This window comes from Hakea prostrata, chromosome 3 (assembly GCF_041222555.1).
Source record: "Hakea prostrata isolate BN-2017 chromosome 3, UWA_Hpros_2, whole genome shotgun sequence".
Taxonomy (NCBI): domain Eukaryota; kingdom Viridiplantae; phylum Streptophyta; class Magnoliopsida; order Proteales; family Proteaceae; genus Hakea; species Hakea prostrata.
Window position 1 is genome coordinate 1,330,727 of NC_142602.1, and position 15,177 is coordinate 1,345,903.

The 15,177-nt window shown below is 38.1% G+C and overlaps 1 protein-coding gene across 2 annotated transcripts; it reads right to left on the reverse strand.

Moving 5' to 3' along the window:
- Window positions 1-402: 402 nt before the first annotated feature.
- LOC149019851 (uncharacterized) lies at window positions 403-14,943 on the reverse strand. 2 transcript variants are annotated; one of them, XM_089147841.1, is made up of 8 exons: window positions 14,525-14,943; window positions 6,503-6,943; window positions 6,287-6,423; window positions 5,531-5,644; window positions 3,239-5,421; window positions 2,523-2,675; window positions 2,182-2,311; window positions 403-2,023 (listed from the first exon to the last, which is right to left on the reverse strand). In XM_089147841.1, exons 5-8 carry the CDS (start codon window positions 3,265-3,267, stop codon window positions 1,130-1,132), a joined length of 1,206 nt encoding a protein of 401 aa, XP_089003967.1. In that variant the 5' UTR covers window positions 3,268-5,421; window positions 5,531-5,644; window positions 6,287-6,423; window positions 6,503-6,943; window positions 14,525-14,943; the 3' UTR covers window positions 403-1,129. The 2 variants fall into 2 exon arrangements, with proteins under 2 accessions (XP_089003967.1, XP_089003966.1); XM_089147840.1 differs by having other exon boundaries at window positions 2,523-2,678.
- Window positions 14,944-15,177: the final 234 nt, after the last annotated feature.

Here is a 15,177-nt window from a genome sequence, read left to right on the forward strand (position 1 = left end):
ACCATTTTTCATTATTGACCAATAATGAGTTCTTGTACTTATTTCTCTTAAATAAGCATAATAAAAAAATGATAATTCATAATTCATACCAAAAAGAGTCTTAATCTCGAACATTTATGACATTTTTTTTTTAATTCGAGACTTCCTTATCCAAATTTCGAAGTTTTTTAGAAATAAATAGTGGAAATTGATTCTGTTCTATCCCTCTATATTTCAAAATTTTATATCAAGACGCACCTCTCACTGTTGTGACAGTTTGTTCGTAGTGGATTTCACCGCTGTCAGAAAAAAATGAGCTATGTTATAATTCAGTAGATTCCCTGAGGCCCCCTCACCTGTATCCTGCAAGCACGAGGATGCTAATGAAAAGATTTAACATTAAGTTGTAATTTCGCAGTTGCTTCCCTTGAAAAAAATAGAAACCAGAACCGTTTCCCCAGCCACGCCCTCTAAATATGTACACGGAGATGGGCCAACCTGTATGGATATGTACGTAACCTTGCCGTCCATGCTTTGCATCTTCAGCTTCCCTACATTTCTTGTTTCATCGCCTAGCAAAGAATGATTTGTCACAAAGCCACCGTGCTGCTTGCTTTCGCAGACTCCCTGTAAGTGTGTAAAACCCTGCATGATTGGCCATACAACAAGCTCTCTACTGCCTGCCTCCCGCATCACTGTTCATCTTTCTTCATGTACCGGCAACCTAAGTTCAGGGGTGTTATGTAATTCTCGCTACTGATGCTAAGACTTCAAAAATATGATGACTTTTGAATTGAATCATCTAAACCAGCATTCTGATCTTGTGAATCAATCCACGACATACTGTTTACTCTAAATGCGACAACAGCTGCACCTGCTTCATGACTGTTGAATTGATGAGCCATCTGTGGGAATATGCCACTGCTTCCCGTAGTTCCTCTCCCCATAAAGTCCCTTCCAGAAGTATACTGCTCTCCAAATCTCATCTCACTGTACGAACGGGACTGTAATTTGTTGCACTGCGAAAGAACACTAAAAAGGCTCTCATCCGCACTACTTCCATTTTCCAGGCACAGTCCTCCAGAGGTAGAAACATCTGCAGCAGACCAGCCATCACAGGACTGATGCTCACCCTGACAACAATCCTGTCCTAAAAACCCCTCACCAGCCAAGTGAGACTGGACGCCATTTGATGCACATGCGGGATCCATGGCCCAATCCTGCACACAGACCAGAGAAAGAAGCTCTCTGCTTGGAGGAAGGTATCTATTTCCAAGAGAATACATGCTCTTCTTGATTTCATGTTGCATGTAAAGCTCTCCCTCTCCCTCATCTCCCTCTGCTCTAATAGCTGTCGTTGTTGCTGCTGCTGCTGGAAATGCATGGGTAAATGACCAGTTTCCAGTGCCCCATCATTTGTAGCCAAAAAGTGTAACAAGGGTTGTCTGTGCTCATTAGAGTAAGATGTTAAGAATTCCTGGCCCTTGAAAATTGGCTGGAGTAGCTCATTGCAATCTTGGCTTGTGTAACAATTGATAGATGATCCACCATCTGTCATATGCATAGCTGATCCCACAAAATTGGATACTCCACACCATGAAGCTTGCATGGCCTTTTGTTTAGCCATGTCAGTACCCTGAAGTGACAATTCAGCAGAAAATGGATATCCATGGCTCACAGAATTAGAATGGCAGTGCATATCTGAAAGGCCACCCGCTGGCCATACATCTTTAGTAGAAGTCAACTCAACTTCATGCAAAATAGCATCCTCTGTAGGATTCAAGTTTCCCAAAAGTTCTGACAGATTTTGGGGGGCACCTTTAGTTTTCAGAATTTCTCTACTGCCCTCATTAGAATCTTTCTCCATGGGATCAAGCTTGTCACCATTAAGTGAGGCGACTTGTTCCACATGCTGATAGTTAGCTGAATGAGGAACAAAGACATCATCTTCATAACACTGTATATCCATAGTAGTTTCATATTCGATTTCTTCATTTCTTATTTGTTTGTCAACCATGCTATCACAGCAATTTTTCTCCTCTTCCTGACCATTCAATCACCAGTCACGAGTCAACATGATACAGCTATGCAAAAACGACCAAGCGGGGACGTAAAATCACAATTATGATAATAATATTCATGGCACTATGGCAGACACCAGTGAAGTGATTATAAATTACATAAAAGAGTGAAAAACCCAACCTCTTCCAATAAATGTTTTTCCTTCCGTCCCAGCTCTTGCTCCAGGGAACACCTCCACTTCTGCTGCTTCGACTGTTTCACCTTGCGATCCAAGTAAGCTGCAGGAAGATCTCTGTTTGCCAATAACAACCTATACATACACAGGCTCAGGGGAAAGAAGCCTACATGGATTTGAATTTTAAAAGCTACAAGTATCCAAAGAATTCTCAAACCAAACCAACCCCCCCCCCCCCCCAAAAAAAAAAGAAGAAAAAAGAAAAAAAGAAGACTCTTTAATATTCGTATGAGTAGCATGGGTTGGGGCACCATTTTAGGTTATTACTTTTTTGTAGAAAACTAACCAGGAGTCATGCAACTTCTTCGTTTCTTCTTTCTCAAATGTTTCACATGGTTGTACATGGAAACTCTTGATATTACGCAAGACATGATCAAGAGATCTAGATTGAATTCCACTGCCACATTGCTTCATCCTCTTGATGAGTTGATGCTGCTTACTGCTGATGTAAAACGCAATAAAAGCAGAGATCAGTAGTAGAATCTTGATTTTAAGTACCAAAAATATGACTGTCTTTTTTATGAGTATGAAAACCAAATATTGGACCAATTCACAGATTAAACAAAGCCATCAGATAACCAGCACAATCATGGGAGGAAAATTTGATCAGTCTGTGATATCCTGTGGAGTTTAATATGTTGACTAAAGAACTAGAACTTATGTTGGTTAAGAAAACAACCAAACTACTTGTGCCCTACTGCATCAACTAGTTGAACCCAATCAAGCTGCAGCACAATTCTGCATTTCCTTTTCCTTTAGCGAAATGTACCATATAAGAGAGAAGACAGCAAGTTACAAGAATATTGCACAGTTGGGCAAATCAGCTAATATATTGCAAACTCTTGAGATGCATTTCAAAATGTTTTGAAAGGTGAAAGCTTATGAAATTGCCTACTGACCCAAACAGGAATATACTACTGTTTCCACAATCCAGATGGAAGAACATGAATAAAGAAAATAATAAAGTACAGGTATACAGTCCATGATGAATAATCTTATAACCTTGAAATAAGACATATACTTGGCACCATCAATGGATTGGATGTGAGACTTTAGTCGATCTTTTTCCTCAGAAGTTTCTCTGATGGGGGTTGTTTCTGTAACACCCAATGAATCTCCATACCTGTCTCTGGTAAATCCATTCCCACAAACCCAAGAATTCCAATTAGATGCTTTCACCACTACAACCATGCAACCAAAAACAAATAACGCAACTTACAACGTTTAAAAAAAAATGAACTGCTAAAATTTTGAAAAGTGCAGGCCCGCATACATCTTCAGGATGCTGCTTCAAATTTTGATCACAGAAAATAAAATCAACACAGCACAAGCCAATGACAAATGAAGTACTAATGATAGAATTGAGCCTTACAGGACAATAAAGATACCATAAATCAGCAACATCCGTGCAGATGAAACAATTAGCCTTAGAACAGATGAGTTAAACTTGTGAAACTTGAAATTTTTAAAAAGGTAACAGCCCGTAAAAGCTAGAGGAAAGAAAAAAAAGATACACCTAATTTCAACATTACCCCTCATGATAGATTGCATTTAATTCCTATTAAAGCACTTCTAAGAAGAAAATATCATTTACTGGAATTTTCTCATCATAGAATTTAGAATGAGTAACTTCACAAAACAATTTTGTGTAACCCAGAATATTTGAAATGATCTGTGTCCCTTCAATCTAAGAACATAGATCTTAGAAAACCTATCTCTCAAGGAACGGGAGGTAGAAAGAAAAGAAGATACACCTAATTTCAACATTACCCTCAAGATAGATTGCATTTAATTCCTATTAAAGCACTTCTAAAAAGAAAATATCATTTACTGGAATTTTCTCATCATAGAATTTAGAATGAGTAACTTCACAAAACAATTTTGTATAACCCAGAATATTTGAAATGATCTGTGTCCCTTCAATCTAAGAACATAGATCTTAGAAAACCTATCTCTCAAGGAAAGGGGGGTGGAAACCAAAAGTTCTTTTTTGTGGTTCTTCATTTTGCTTCATTCATATGTTTTGCTTATGCACATTCTTTTTCCTCCGTAATCCAAGACCAAAATTCAGCAGTAGGTGCCAGGTTCTCCTCTGGATCACATGGTCTAGGAATCACGAATCATTTACATGTTAGGAAAGACAAATTCAGTTCATGCTTTATTGATGACACAATTAATAGGTAGTTTACAGTGAAAGGATGAATACCAAAAGTGATCACACATGGTCAGTTGTATCAATTGGAGTTTATAATTACAAGTTCCAAAGTCTAATGTGAGGGCATTAATGAAGTATGCCCAATATTTTATCATGGTGGAGAACTTTGCTTCTAGGGATGACGTAAAGTAGGAATTAATAAAGGTCAACAGAAAAGAAATTTAGGCTTCAATCTAGGCTATGCTGGGATGGGCCCATCCATAACTCCTTACCTCAAAGCTTCCCAACCCAGCACTGCTCCCCAGTCATAACGTAATTCCATTCCATCAACAGGGTCCAAACTAGCTATAGAAAAATGCATGCATTGCAAAGTAGCATGTGATGCAATCCATTCACAAAAAGAATACTCAAAGAGTGTGCAGGTAGATGAAAATATGAGCATGCCTTAGAAATAGACGTGAATGCCCACATGTGTACAGCAATGGTACTTAAAAAACATAAAGCGTTCACAGTTATTTATCAACTCTAGACATAAATAAAAAAAGATAACTGAATAATTCTCCTGCCAAAATATTAGCATGCCAAGCATGTCCAACTAAAAACATCTTTCCACGTCCTTTGGTAAAGCTCACAATCTTCAAGTGAAAAAACAATACCATTTATCCTAAAATGCTGATTGCCAATCACAGAAAGCCAACCTCAATCTTGGCTATGAGTTGAGTTCACACACTTCTTCTTGTCAGACATTAGAAGAATTATCAAGCAGCAAGAATAGATGTGATACAAATGGGTATAGCTTTTTGATGTGGCAATGGCATGCCTACATATTTCTCATTCATTCTGCATTCGAAATGAACTGATCAATGTTGAACAGATCCAAAAAGAAGTTGACTAAGGAAATCAAGATAACCTTTATGAAGATATACCGGGGTGAAAAAATACCAACCTCTACGGATTCTGAACAATATGCTTTTCAGGATCCTTGCTGCTAATCCATCTCTCCTTCAGCTTTAACAGATTTTCCAGAATACTGCCAGAAAAAGTGTGATGATATTACAACCTCACAAACTTAAATAAGGAAACATCCTAGACTTATACTGAGAGAAAGACCTAATTGAAAATTTTTAAAATAAACATACTCATCGTGATATTTCTGTAACTCTAAGTGGTAAGCTCTCTTAATGGCCTTGAAACAATATTCCAGGTGAAGAACAGCATCTGGGTGAAGATTGCCAGAACAAAGCGCAGCACCCCTGTAAGCAACAAGTCAAATAAACATGCCGCATACAATTACAAACCAAAGAAACTTTAGGCCCATCACCATAATCTACTTCAGTATGGAGTTGAGATCTCAGTTATGCAGAACCCTTCTTTCTTTTCTTTTCTTTTCTTTTTTTTTTTTTTTTTTGGGGGGGGGGGGGGTGTTGTTCCACCAAAAGGCACCGACAATAACCACCACCCTGAGATAATTCAAACTGGAAGGGCCATTGGTCAGCCAGTAGTTAACGAAAAGGTATACTCTTTGTTACACAGAATATGTTGATCAGCAGCTTGTTAGATATAGATGAAATGATGTTATTTGGGATATAACAGAAAATATCCACTCGACAATTACTGCATCTCCTTTTGTGCATAAATAGGCCTCTGGTGCTCTGGAAATCAAAATTCTTAGGTCCATCAACTTGTGGAGACACATTTTCCAGAAGACAAACCATAAAAACCACCTCAAAAATAATTTGAACTAATCAAACAATAATTGGAACATCCCCACAATTAAACTATATGTCACTATTATGAGTTATGTCACAAAATTAAATGAGCAAAGGCAATACCAGCTTGATAAAATGGGCTAAAAAGAGAAATCTAGATTGAAGCTGTACAAAGTTGAAACTTACCACTTCAGGAAAGGGTTTCCAAAATGAAAGTTCCCCCCCATAAGCAAATTGTGCACAACTAGCTCCTGATCTGTCCCCTGAGGGAGAAACAGAGTGAGTAAATTTCTCTCTACTTCTGACAGCTGTGTCTCCCAAACCTAATAAATAAGTTCCAAACAGAAAATAAAAATATTGATACCGTAAAAACACGATAAAATATATTGGAAGCATATATACCTCATACGACAGCACTTGTGTCAGATTCTCTAGCTCAAAATTTTCCTGAGGAAGAGAAAGAACATCTGCCAAGGGTGTGTAATTATGAGGAGCAGACACAATAAAAGGATCCAAGTCTCTCCAAGCTATCCCAACCTGTCCCCTCCAGGCAATAGGATTAACTTGATTTTCATTCCACTTAAGAAAAATATGAGAGTTTATCTTCAGCAAATTTTCTGTTGGCTCCAGATTCTTCTTCTTTCTTGGTCCATACGTCTCTTGCAAAGAAGTATGTACAACACTGGCTACATTCAATCGCCTTTTCTGCTGACCAGCTGCCATTCTCCACTAAGTGTACAAAACAGTAACAGTTCTCCCAGCCGACCTTTAGAAATCAATCCGAGGGGCTTTTGTTGTCCCACTTGAGGAAGGTCTTCCCTCTTCTGTATGCATACTGGAGACCTTTATTGATAACACATATAACCATAACCCCAATCAAAATGAAGTACAAAACCAGTATTTTTTTTTTCCTTTTACATTCATGTATAAAATCAAACACACACAAAGGAATTGATTTAAGAATCAAAGCGAAAAAGGCAAGTTTAGAGCATCCCCCCACACCATGCAGTAATGGGAGCCTCATGCACCGAGATGCTTTTTTTGCAACAATAATTAAAGCTCTCCAAATATGTTCCAATACTCATCCCACAAAAATGTGCTCTCTATAAATGAGAGCTAACTTTTCTTTAAAACTAACAGAACTACTGCAAAAGGAACACTTACAATGAATTGTGAGATATGGTGGCCAGACCAATGTGTCAGAAGCGTTCTTTTATTCAAATTAAATTGAGGAATTAAGAGTGTGCAACTGAATGAGACAAATTCCTACAGGAGGCGACCAACACTTACATTGAAAAACAAGGAGGCTAGACCAACAAATTTGTCAAGGTAAACAATGAGAAGCAAAACATTAAAAGTGGAGATATGGCCATAGACCCCACAGCTAGCATTCAATTATTTAAGCTACTTCTTTTCTCTTCTAAATTGCCTCTTTCTACTAACCAGTCCTCAACTCTCCCTTTGGGTGCAGAGATTATATTTCAGGGATAACCAATTGAGTAAACAAGCTTCTGTACAACTGTCAAACTTCTGTCATGCCACTGCAAGTTAAAATGCAATATTTGTTCAAAAGGAACATAGAAATTGGCAACATATCCATCTGACGGCTTCAAAAACATGTCTTCTTGTGGCACTCCACAGCAAGTTTGCAGGAAACAATGACAACATTTTTGCATTATTCGTGTCATTCTATTACCTGTAAGACCAAGTAGTATAGTTCATTGGAAATTTTACCAAATCGATGTCTTTTTTTGGGTCTCCCCAACTCTGAGATTTAAATTCTACTTAAAAGAGACTCCAACTCAGCCATTTGTACCATGCTCCACTGGATAAAATTTTAGCCATTTAATTCAAGCATTAAAAGAGTATATCCAATCCATTATTTTGAAGTTAGCAACAATTTGAGCATGAACAATATAGATAAGAATCTAAAGATAGAAGCACACCTAAAGGAGCAAAAGGTAAATCTAATTTATTTGATATGACCCACTAAAATCTTCTCTCTATAAGGAGAGAACAGGTTAGTGGACAAAATCTAGTTTTCTACCGAAACTAAGCCTTTCCCGGTAGAGTTGGAATTAGCCACACCCATCCTGTTGTCATTCATAGTCCAAAGCCAAAAAAACACTTTTTTGTTTTTACTTTTTTTACCCCATCCAGGAAAGAAAAAACCAAATAGTCCATCAGGCTATAGTTCAGGAAAGAGAAATACTGGTAGATATATAGAGACCAAAAGAAACAGTTAGTTGACTAGTATATTTGGAAATGGTGAGTGTGAAGTGAATAAAAGCAGTAACAACCAAAACAAGTAACTGCCAAAACCTGGAGGATATGAACCAATAAAGCTCCTTGTTTGTAGTAATAAGCATCAGTTTCAACAATAGCCATCATAAGCTGCCAAAAGGGGTGAATGTAATAGATTCGAACCTTTTTTTTCTGCATATCATACGATTCATACCAATCCAATCTAGTACTCAATTATTTCTTTTCTATTTTTTTCTGCATATCATATGATTCATACCAATCCAATCTAGTACTCAATTATTTATTTTATAAATAGAAAATTAGTGAATCCATCCATAAGAAGTTTTCCAGTTACCATTGTACCAAGTAACCCCCACAAGGCTTCCCGATTCACAAGGTATTATCCAATTTGTCTAACATATCAAAAAGTCTCAAGCTAGAGAGAAGCTAGGAAAAAGAATACTTCCAGAAAAGTACAAGCAAGAAACAGAAATATAAGTAATGAGTAAATTGAACCAAGCACTTATGTCCTATCTTCCACCAGACCCCATTTCAAGCTTAAACCTAGATAATGCACCTTTTTTTCTTCTTTTTTTTTTTTTTATTTTAAATAAAGAGTTGCAAGCAGAAATGTACAGTTTTCACCCCCCCCCCCCCACACACAACCCCCCCGTCCCCCCCCCGGGGGGGCGGCCCCGGGTCCCCCCCCCCCCCCCCCCGGGGGCCCTCACAAAGACTAATAGTCCCACTCATTTAAAGTTCCTTTACTGTAGAACTCTACTCATTGTAAAATACCACATCATGTCACTACCATCTCTATTTAAAGATAATAAGTTCTCCCGATCGTTGTTGGGGTTTCACCGTGCGTAGACTTCATTGAAGATCAACCACGTTAAAATTGTGTTTCTATTTTGAACATGGTATTGAGCATATACGATGGGAATTATTCGTGGTGGCAATCCGGCTTGGTATTTTTTTTAATTTTTTTTGGTTCTTGAACCCTCTCTCGGCTTTGTGTTGCATCTCCGCACGGACGATTTGCTTCCCTCTCGATTGTGAGCGTTTTAGTTTCACGAGCAACGTTGATTATCTTCATCGATCCGTTTTTGAGAATCACGATCTTTAGTTTCTTGTTAGACAGGAGGCGTGTCATGCAAACTTGATAAATTGGCCCACATCGCAGCTTTCAATTGAAAATCTTGAAGCTCCACGTGCCCTTTGCCAAATTCAAGATAAGTACATTGTCTCTTTTTGTGTTCTTTGTTTGCTTGGCACTTGGTTAGTGCTTGGTCTCACGTTTTTTTGGCCTTCAAAAACTTTTTTTGCCTTTGCTTTGGGTTTACGTGTAAACCCTTTGCATTCTGATTTTGTTTCTCCAAATTAAAAGGAAGAAGGCAACATCTCTTTTAACCCTTTGCTTGGTTATTGATTGGTTGTTGCAGGTAGGTATTCATCATGGTGATTCAAAGGTTTCATACGAATCTTGGTGTCTTACCTCCACCTTACTCAATGAGAGATTTTTTGACTTGGTCTCGTGCATAACCGTTGCTTGGTGGTCGTTCTAAAATTGGTCATGTTAATGGACAAACCAAAGCTCTTGATATTGCTGACCAAATATGGTGAATGGCTTGCAATGATAACCAAGTTATGACTTGCTTTTTAATTATGAACCTCGGATATATGAGATTTTTGCTTACTCAAACGGCTAAATCTCTGTGGGATGCTTAAGTCTTATGTATGGACAAGTGATAATTCCTCTAGAATCTATGAACGCAGAGTTGCTCATGTTGGGATCTTCTCGTCTTTTTGACCATCTTGGAAACCTTAGTGGACGAACTTCGTCGGATCGTCCCCCACCCAAACTATTGATGAATATATGAAGAGATGAGCATGACCGTGTCTTTCAACTGTTGCTATTCGACCGAATATGAAGACTTAAAAGACGATACTTATGAATTCGAATTCTACATTCACTACTGTTTGTGCCACTATTCGGAGAGAAGAGACTAGAAGCGTGTTATGCATTCTGAATCTAAACGGGACTGATCAAAGTGAGACTATTGCCCATGTTGCAAAACAAATATTTTTCCTAATTCGCTCGAAATCAAGTCTCTTATGGTCGTCATCGTGGGAAGGTCGTGGAACTCACCTACTTATCATTGTGATCATTGTAATCGTGATGGTCATTCTAAAACATCTGGCAGTTCACCTCACTTGCGTCCTTCTAAAGATCGCCACCACTAAAACATCGGATCCAAAATTGTTGAGGTGCTCTTGATTTTCGGGTTCTCTTGAGCGTTGCATCTCAACTCCGTTCCTTCATCAAATAGTTCTGTTCGCTCGGTGCTGAATCAAGCAATGTTGCTCACACCACTAGTACTCCCTTGCCCTTTCCACTTTATCTCGGATTATTTTATAGTGGATTGTGACGACAATATGTGTCGTTCTTCATATTATTTATCGATTTGAGTCGTAGTGGACTCCTTCCCTCCTATTACGGTTGCTAATGCACCACTGTTCCTATTCAAGGACATGGGAAATTAATTTATTTTCAGTAGGGATCATTGTTTGTGCCATCTTTGTCTATGAATTTACTATCGTTAGCAAGATCACTAAAAGTTTGAATTGTCATGTGATATTTTCCAGGACAAAGTAATATTTCGGGACAGAGAACCGAATGCGATTGGTAAGGTGCGCAAGATGGTCTCTATGTGTTGGACTCTCCAAACAATGCTTTGGTTTCTTTGAAAACCCGAGAATCCAACTTTGGCATTGGCGTATGGGTCATCCTTCGATAGGATTCTAAATTTTTTGAATTCATCTTTCTTTTTTGATTCCAGTTGTTGTGATGCTTGTCATTTTGCTAAACAACATAGGTTGCCTTTTAGCAGTACTCATGTTTCCGCGTTTTTGAGATTGTGCATTCGATGTTTGGCACTCTCCTATGGATTCTAGAGATGGTTTTAAATATTTCATTAGTTTTATTGATGATAAATCACGAGCCACGTGGTTATATTTATTGCGATCCAAGAATGAGTTTTGTAGATATTTCAAGATTTTTGCAAAATGGTTCACACTCAATTTCGGGCAGTATTAAAATCTTGCGACGATAATGGCGGTATACAAATACTCCTTTCCAGTCCTATCTTAGAAATATGGGAATCTTGCATCAAACATCCTGTGTTGGCACACCTCAACAAATGGAGTTCTGAGCGTAAGAATAGGCATTTGGAGGTGACCGTTCTTTACTTTTTCATGGAAATCTTCCAAAAATTTATTGGTCTGATCGGTTCTTACAGTTGTTATTTGATTAATCATCTTCCAAGTAGTGTGTTACAATTCAAGATTCCACTGGAGTTCTCTATAATCATTCAATTACAATGACTCATCTTAGAGTCTTTGGTTGTGTTGCTTATGTTCACTCGCAGCATGGTAGCAAACTTGATCCTCGCTCTCAGAAGTGTGTATTTTTGGGGTACTCGACATCACAAAAGGGCTATAAATGTTATCATCCTTCCACCAAGAAAGTTTTTATTTCTCGTGATGTTTCCTTTAATGAAACTCACATGTTTTATCCTGGCAGGAGTCAAATTCGGGGGAGAATATGGATAATTATAATGAACTTGTTGTGCAGGAATTTGCTCCTACCCCATTACCAAGTATGCCAGATAGCTCATCAATCGACACTAAGCAACAAAATCTTGATACTCAAGAAGAACCACAAATATTGGTTCCACCTGAGAATGAGCAGACATCATCTATACAAGTTCGAAGGTCAACTCGAGTCTCTAAACCTTCCATCGATTGCATGACTTTTCAACATATCATGCAGTAAAATATCCCATTCAATCTCATATTTGTTATGATCGTATTTCTCCTCAATTTCTTACATTTTTAACTGCCATTGATGATCATAAGGAACCAATTAATTACCTTGAAGCCAAGAATTCATCAGTATGGATAAAGGCTATGGAAGGCGAACTAAAGGCCCTTGATAAGAATCATACTTGGGATATTGTTCCACTTCCAAATGGTGTACACCCAGTTGGTTGTCGATGGGTCTATAAAACCAAATACAACAGGTGATGGTACAACCGAAAGATACAAGGCTAGGCTTGTTGCCAAAGGATATACCCAAACATATGGGGTTGACTATAAGGAAACTTTTGCACCAGGAGTGAAGATGAACACCGTAAGAGTGTTAATGTCAATAGCCGTCAATTGTGAATGGCCTCTCTTTCAAATGGATGTTAAGAATGCATTCTTACAAGGAGATTTGCTAGAAGAAGTATACATGGAAGTTCCTCCAGGTCATCCATTAAAAAATCAAGATGGTATTGCTGTAAATTGAAAAAGGCAATATACGGTCTTAAGCAATCACCACGGCGTGGTATGAGAGTTAAGTACAGCCCTTATAGTTTTTGGATTCAAAAGAAGTGGATCAAACTCTTCAATGTTTGTCAAGAAAACTACTGGCGGTATAGTTGTCGTCTTAGTCTACGTTGATGACATAGTTATCACTAGAGATAATCATCAGGAAATTACTACTCTCAAGCAATATTTGGATAAAACTTTTGACATCAAGGATTTGGGAAAACTTTGATATTTTCTTGGTATTGAAGTTGCAAGCTCTAGTAAGGGATTGTTCATTTGTCAAAGGAAGTATACTCTTGACCTTCTAAAAGAAACTGGAAAAATGGGTGTGAAACCAGCTAATTCTCCCATGGACTATAATAGCAAAGTGGTCAATGATTCTACTCCTCTACAAGATATTGGTTGTTTCCAACGATTAGTAGGACGGCTAATTTATCTTACTATTACTAGACCTGATATTGCTTATTCAGTGAGTTATGTGAGCCAATTCATGCATGCTCCTACCAAAGGACATATGGAGTTGGTAGACCGTATTCTATGTTACTTGAAATCATCTCCAAGACGAGGTATATGGATGAAGAAAAATGGGAACACTATTATTGAAGGATTCTCTGATGCTGATTGGGCGGGTAATCCTATTGATCGAAAATCAACTACTGGCTTCTGCGTATTTGTTGGAGGAAATCTAGTCACTTGAAAAAGTAAAAACAAAGTGTGGTTGCACGTTCCATCTTGAGCCGAGTATAGAGCAATGGCATCGCAACTAGTGAATTGGTATGGATCAGATCTCTTCTTCAAGAATTAGGATTTGACAGTTTTAGTCAACCTATGAAGTTTTTTTGTGATAATCAAGCAGCTACTCACATTGCTTCCAACCCAGTATTTCATAAAAGAACCAAACACATTGAGATTGATTGTCATTTTATTCGTGAGAAAGTCCAAAATGGAACTATTGAAACTCCATTCATAAGAAGTGAAGAGCAACTTGCAGATATTTTCACAAAAGCTTTATCCAAGGGAACATTTCAAAAACTATTGTACAAGTTGACCTCAGATGTTATCTTCAATCCAACTTGAGGGGGAGTGTTATCTGATATTAGTCTTTCAGTGTAACACAAAGACTAATAGTCCCACTCATTGTAAAGTTCATTTACTTGTAGAACTCTACTCATTGTAAAATACCACATCATGTACACTACCATCTCTATTTAAAGATAATGAAAGCTCTCCCCAGAATTCAGTTGATTGGGGATTTCACCGTGCACGTAGACTTCATACTGAAGATCAAACCACGTTAAAATTGTGTTTCTATTTTGAACAGAAACTAAGACTAACTGGACCTACAGAGATCTTATAAAAGATTATAGAACCAACGATGCATTTAATCATGGTTGCCCTCGGAAGACCACACAGCCCAAAGTGTCGATCACCTTAATACCGCAGGACTCGGATAAAAACGGTGTTAACATAGGGGAGATACATGCGGAACACTCCGCAAGGAAGCTCAATCGACTCCGCTGTTCTTCGAATACACTCATCAAGCATGCACAAATCCCACAATAAAAAGTAGCAAAGGAATGAAGTAAAAACTAAAAAGAATAATCCAATCCTAAATCCTAAAACAAAACAAAATATGGTATACAAGAAAATAAAAATCCAACCCATGCATGAACCCAAGAGATAACGGAAAGACTCAAAGAAAAACCCAACCAGAAGTCAAATAAAATGAGAGAGCCGAACAAACCTATACCAATAATCATAACCCTAGAAATCCAAGTGACACAGGAAAGAGTGTTGGACTCTTACCTGCAACATCTTCAATAGCACTCTTAAGAGTGTAAAAGAATGGAAGCAATGAATACATGCAAAGTACTCGTACAAGGAGAAACCAATGAGAACCGAGAGAGAGCCTCTGTTGGATTTTGAAGACTCAGAGATGAACAGATAGTCGCCGTTTTATCAGCTTCGTCCGGCACTGAGAGAACGAACTGAGACGAGAGAGAGAGAAAGAAAAGGAGATGAAAGATAAAATTCGTAAATTTTAGCGCAAATTTACTCACCCGTGCATTAACGTTATTTCAACCGCAGGATTGGACTCTTTTAAGTATTCGAATCTGCCTCGATCGATAGATAATTCTGGTTCCAAGCGATGATCGATCACAATTAGTCAAATCACAGACGATTCTCTAAACCGGTCCGGCCGGCCAACCGATCCAAAAGAATAAACGGAGCAGTTTGTTCAATATCATTAGATGAATGGATGCTACTTTGGGATCCATCCAATTCCAACCATCGGCTTACTCGGATATGGATCAGCTGGGGCGACTGATCTTGATTTTGGATGCTCCAGAGAAAATAATGAATTTGGGAATTGTTGATCACATCACCTAGGTTTTTCTAATCTGAAGAGTTTAATTGAGGGTTTTTGTGATTTCAGCCAATTATAATCTGACCTTGTT

Coding starts and splice junctions, on each gene's coding strand:
- LOC149019851 (XM_089147840.1), bottom strand. CDS start 3,267: ATGGTGCCAAGTATATGTCTTATTTCAAG. Junction 2,312..2,522: donor AAGAAGTTGCATGACTCCTG/GTTAGTTTTCTA, acceptor GTGTATGTATAG/GTTGTTATTGGCAAACAGAG. Junction 2,024..2,181: donor AAAAACATTTATTGGAAGAG/GTTGGGTTTTTC, acceptor TTGAATGGTCAG/GAAGAGGAGAAAAATTGCTG.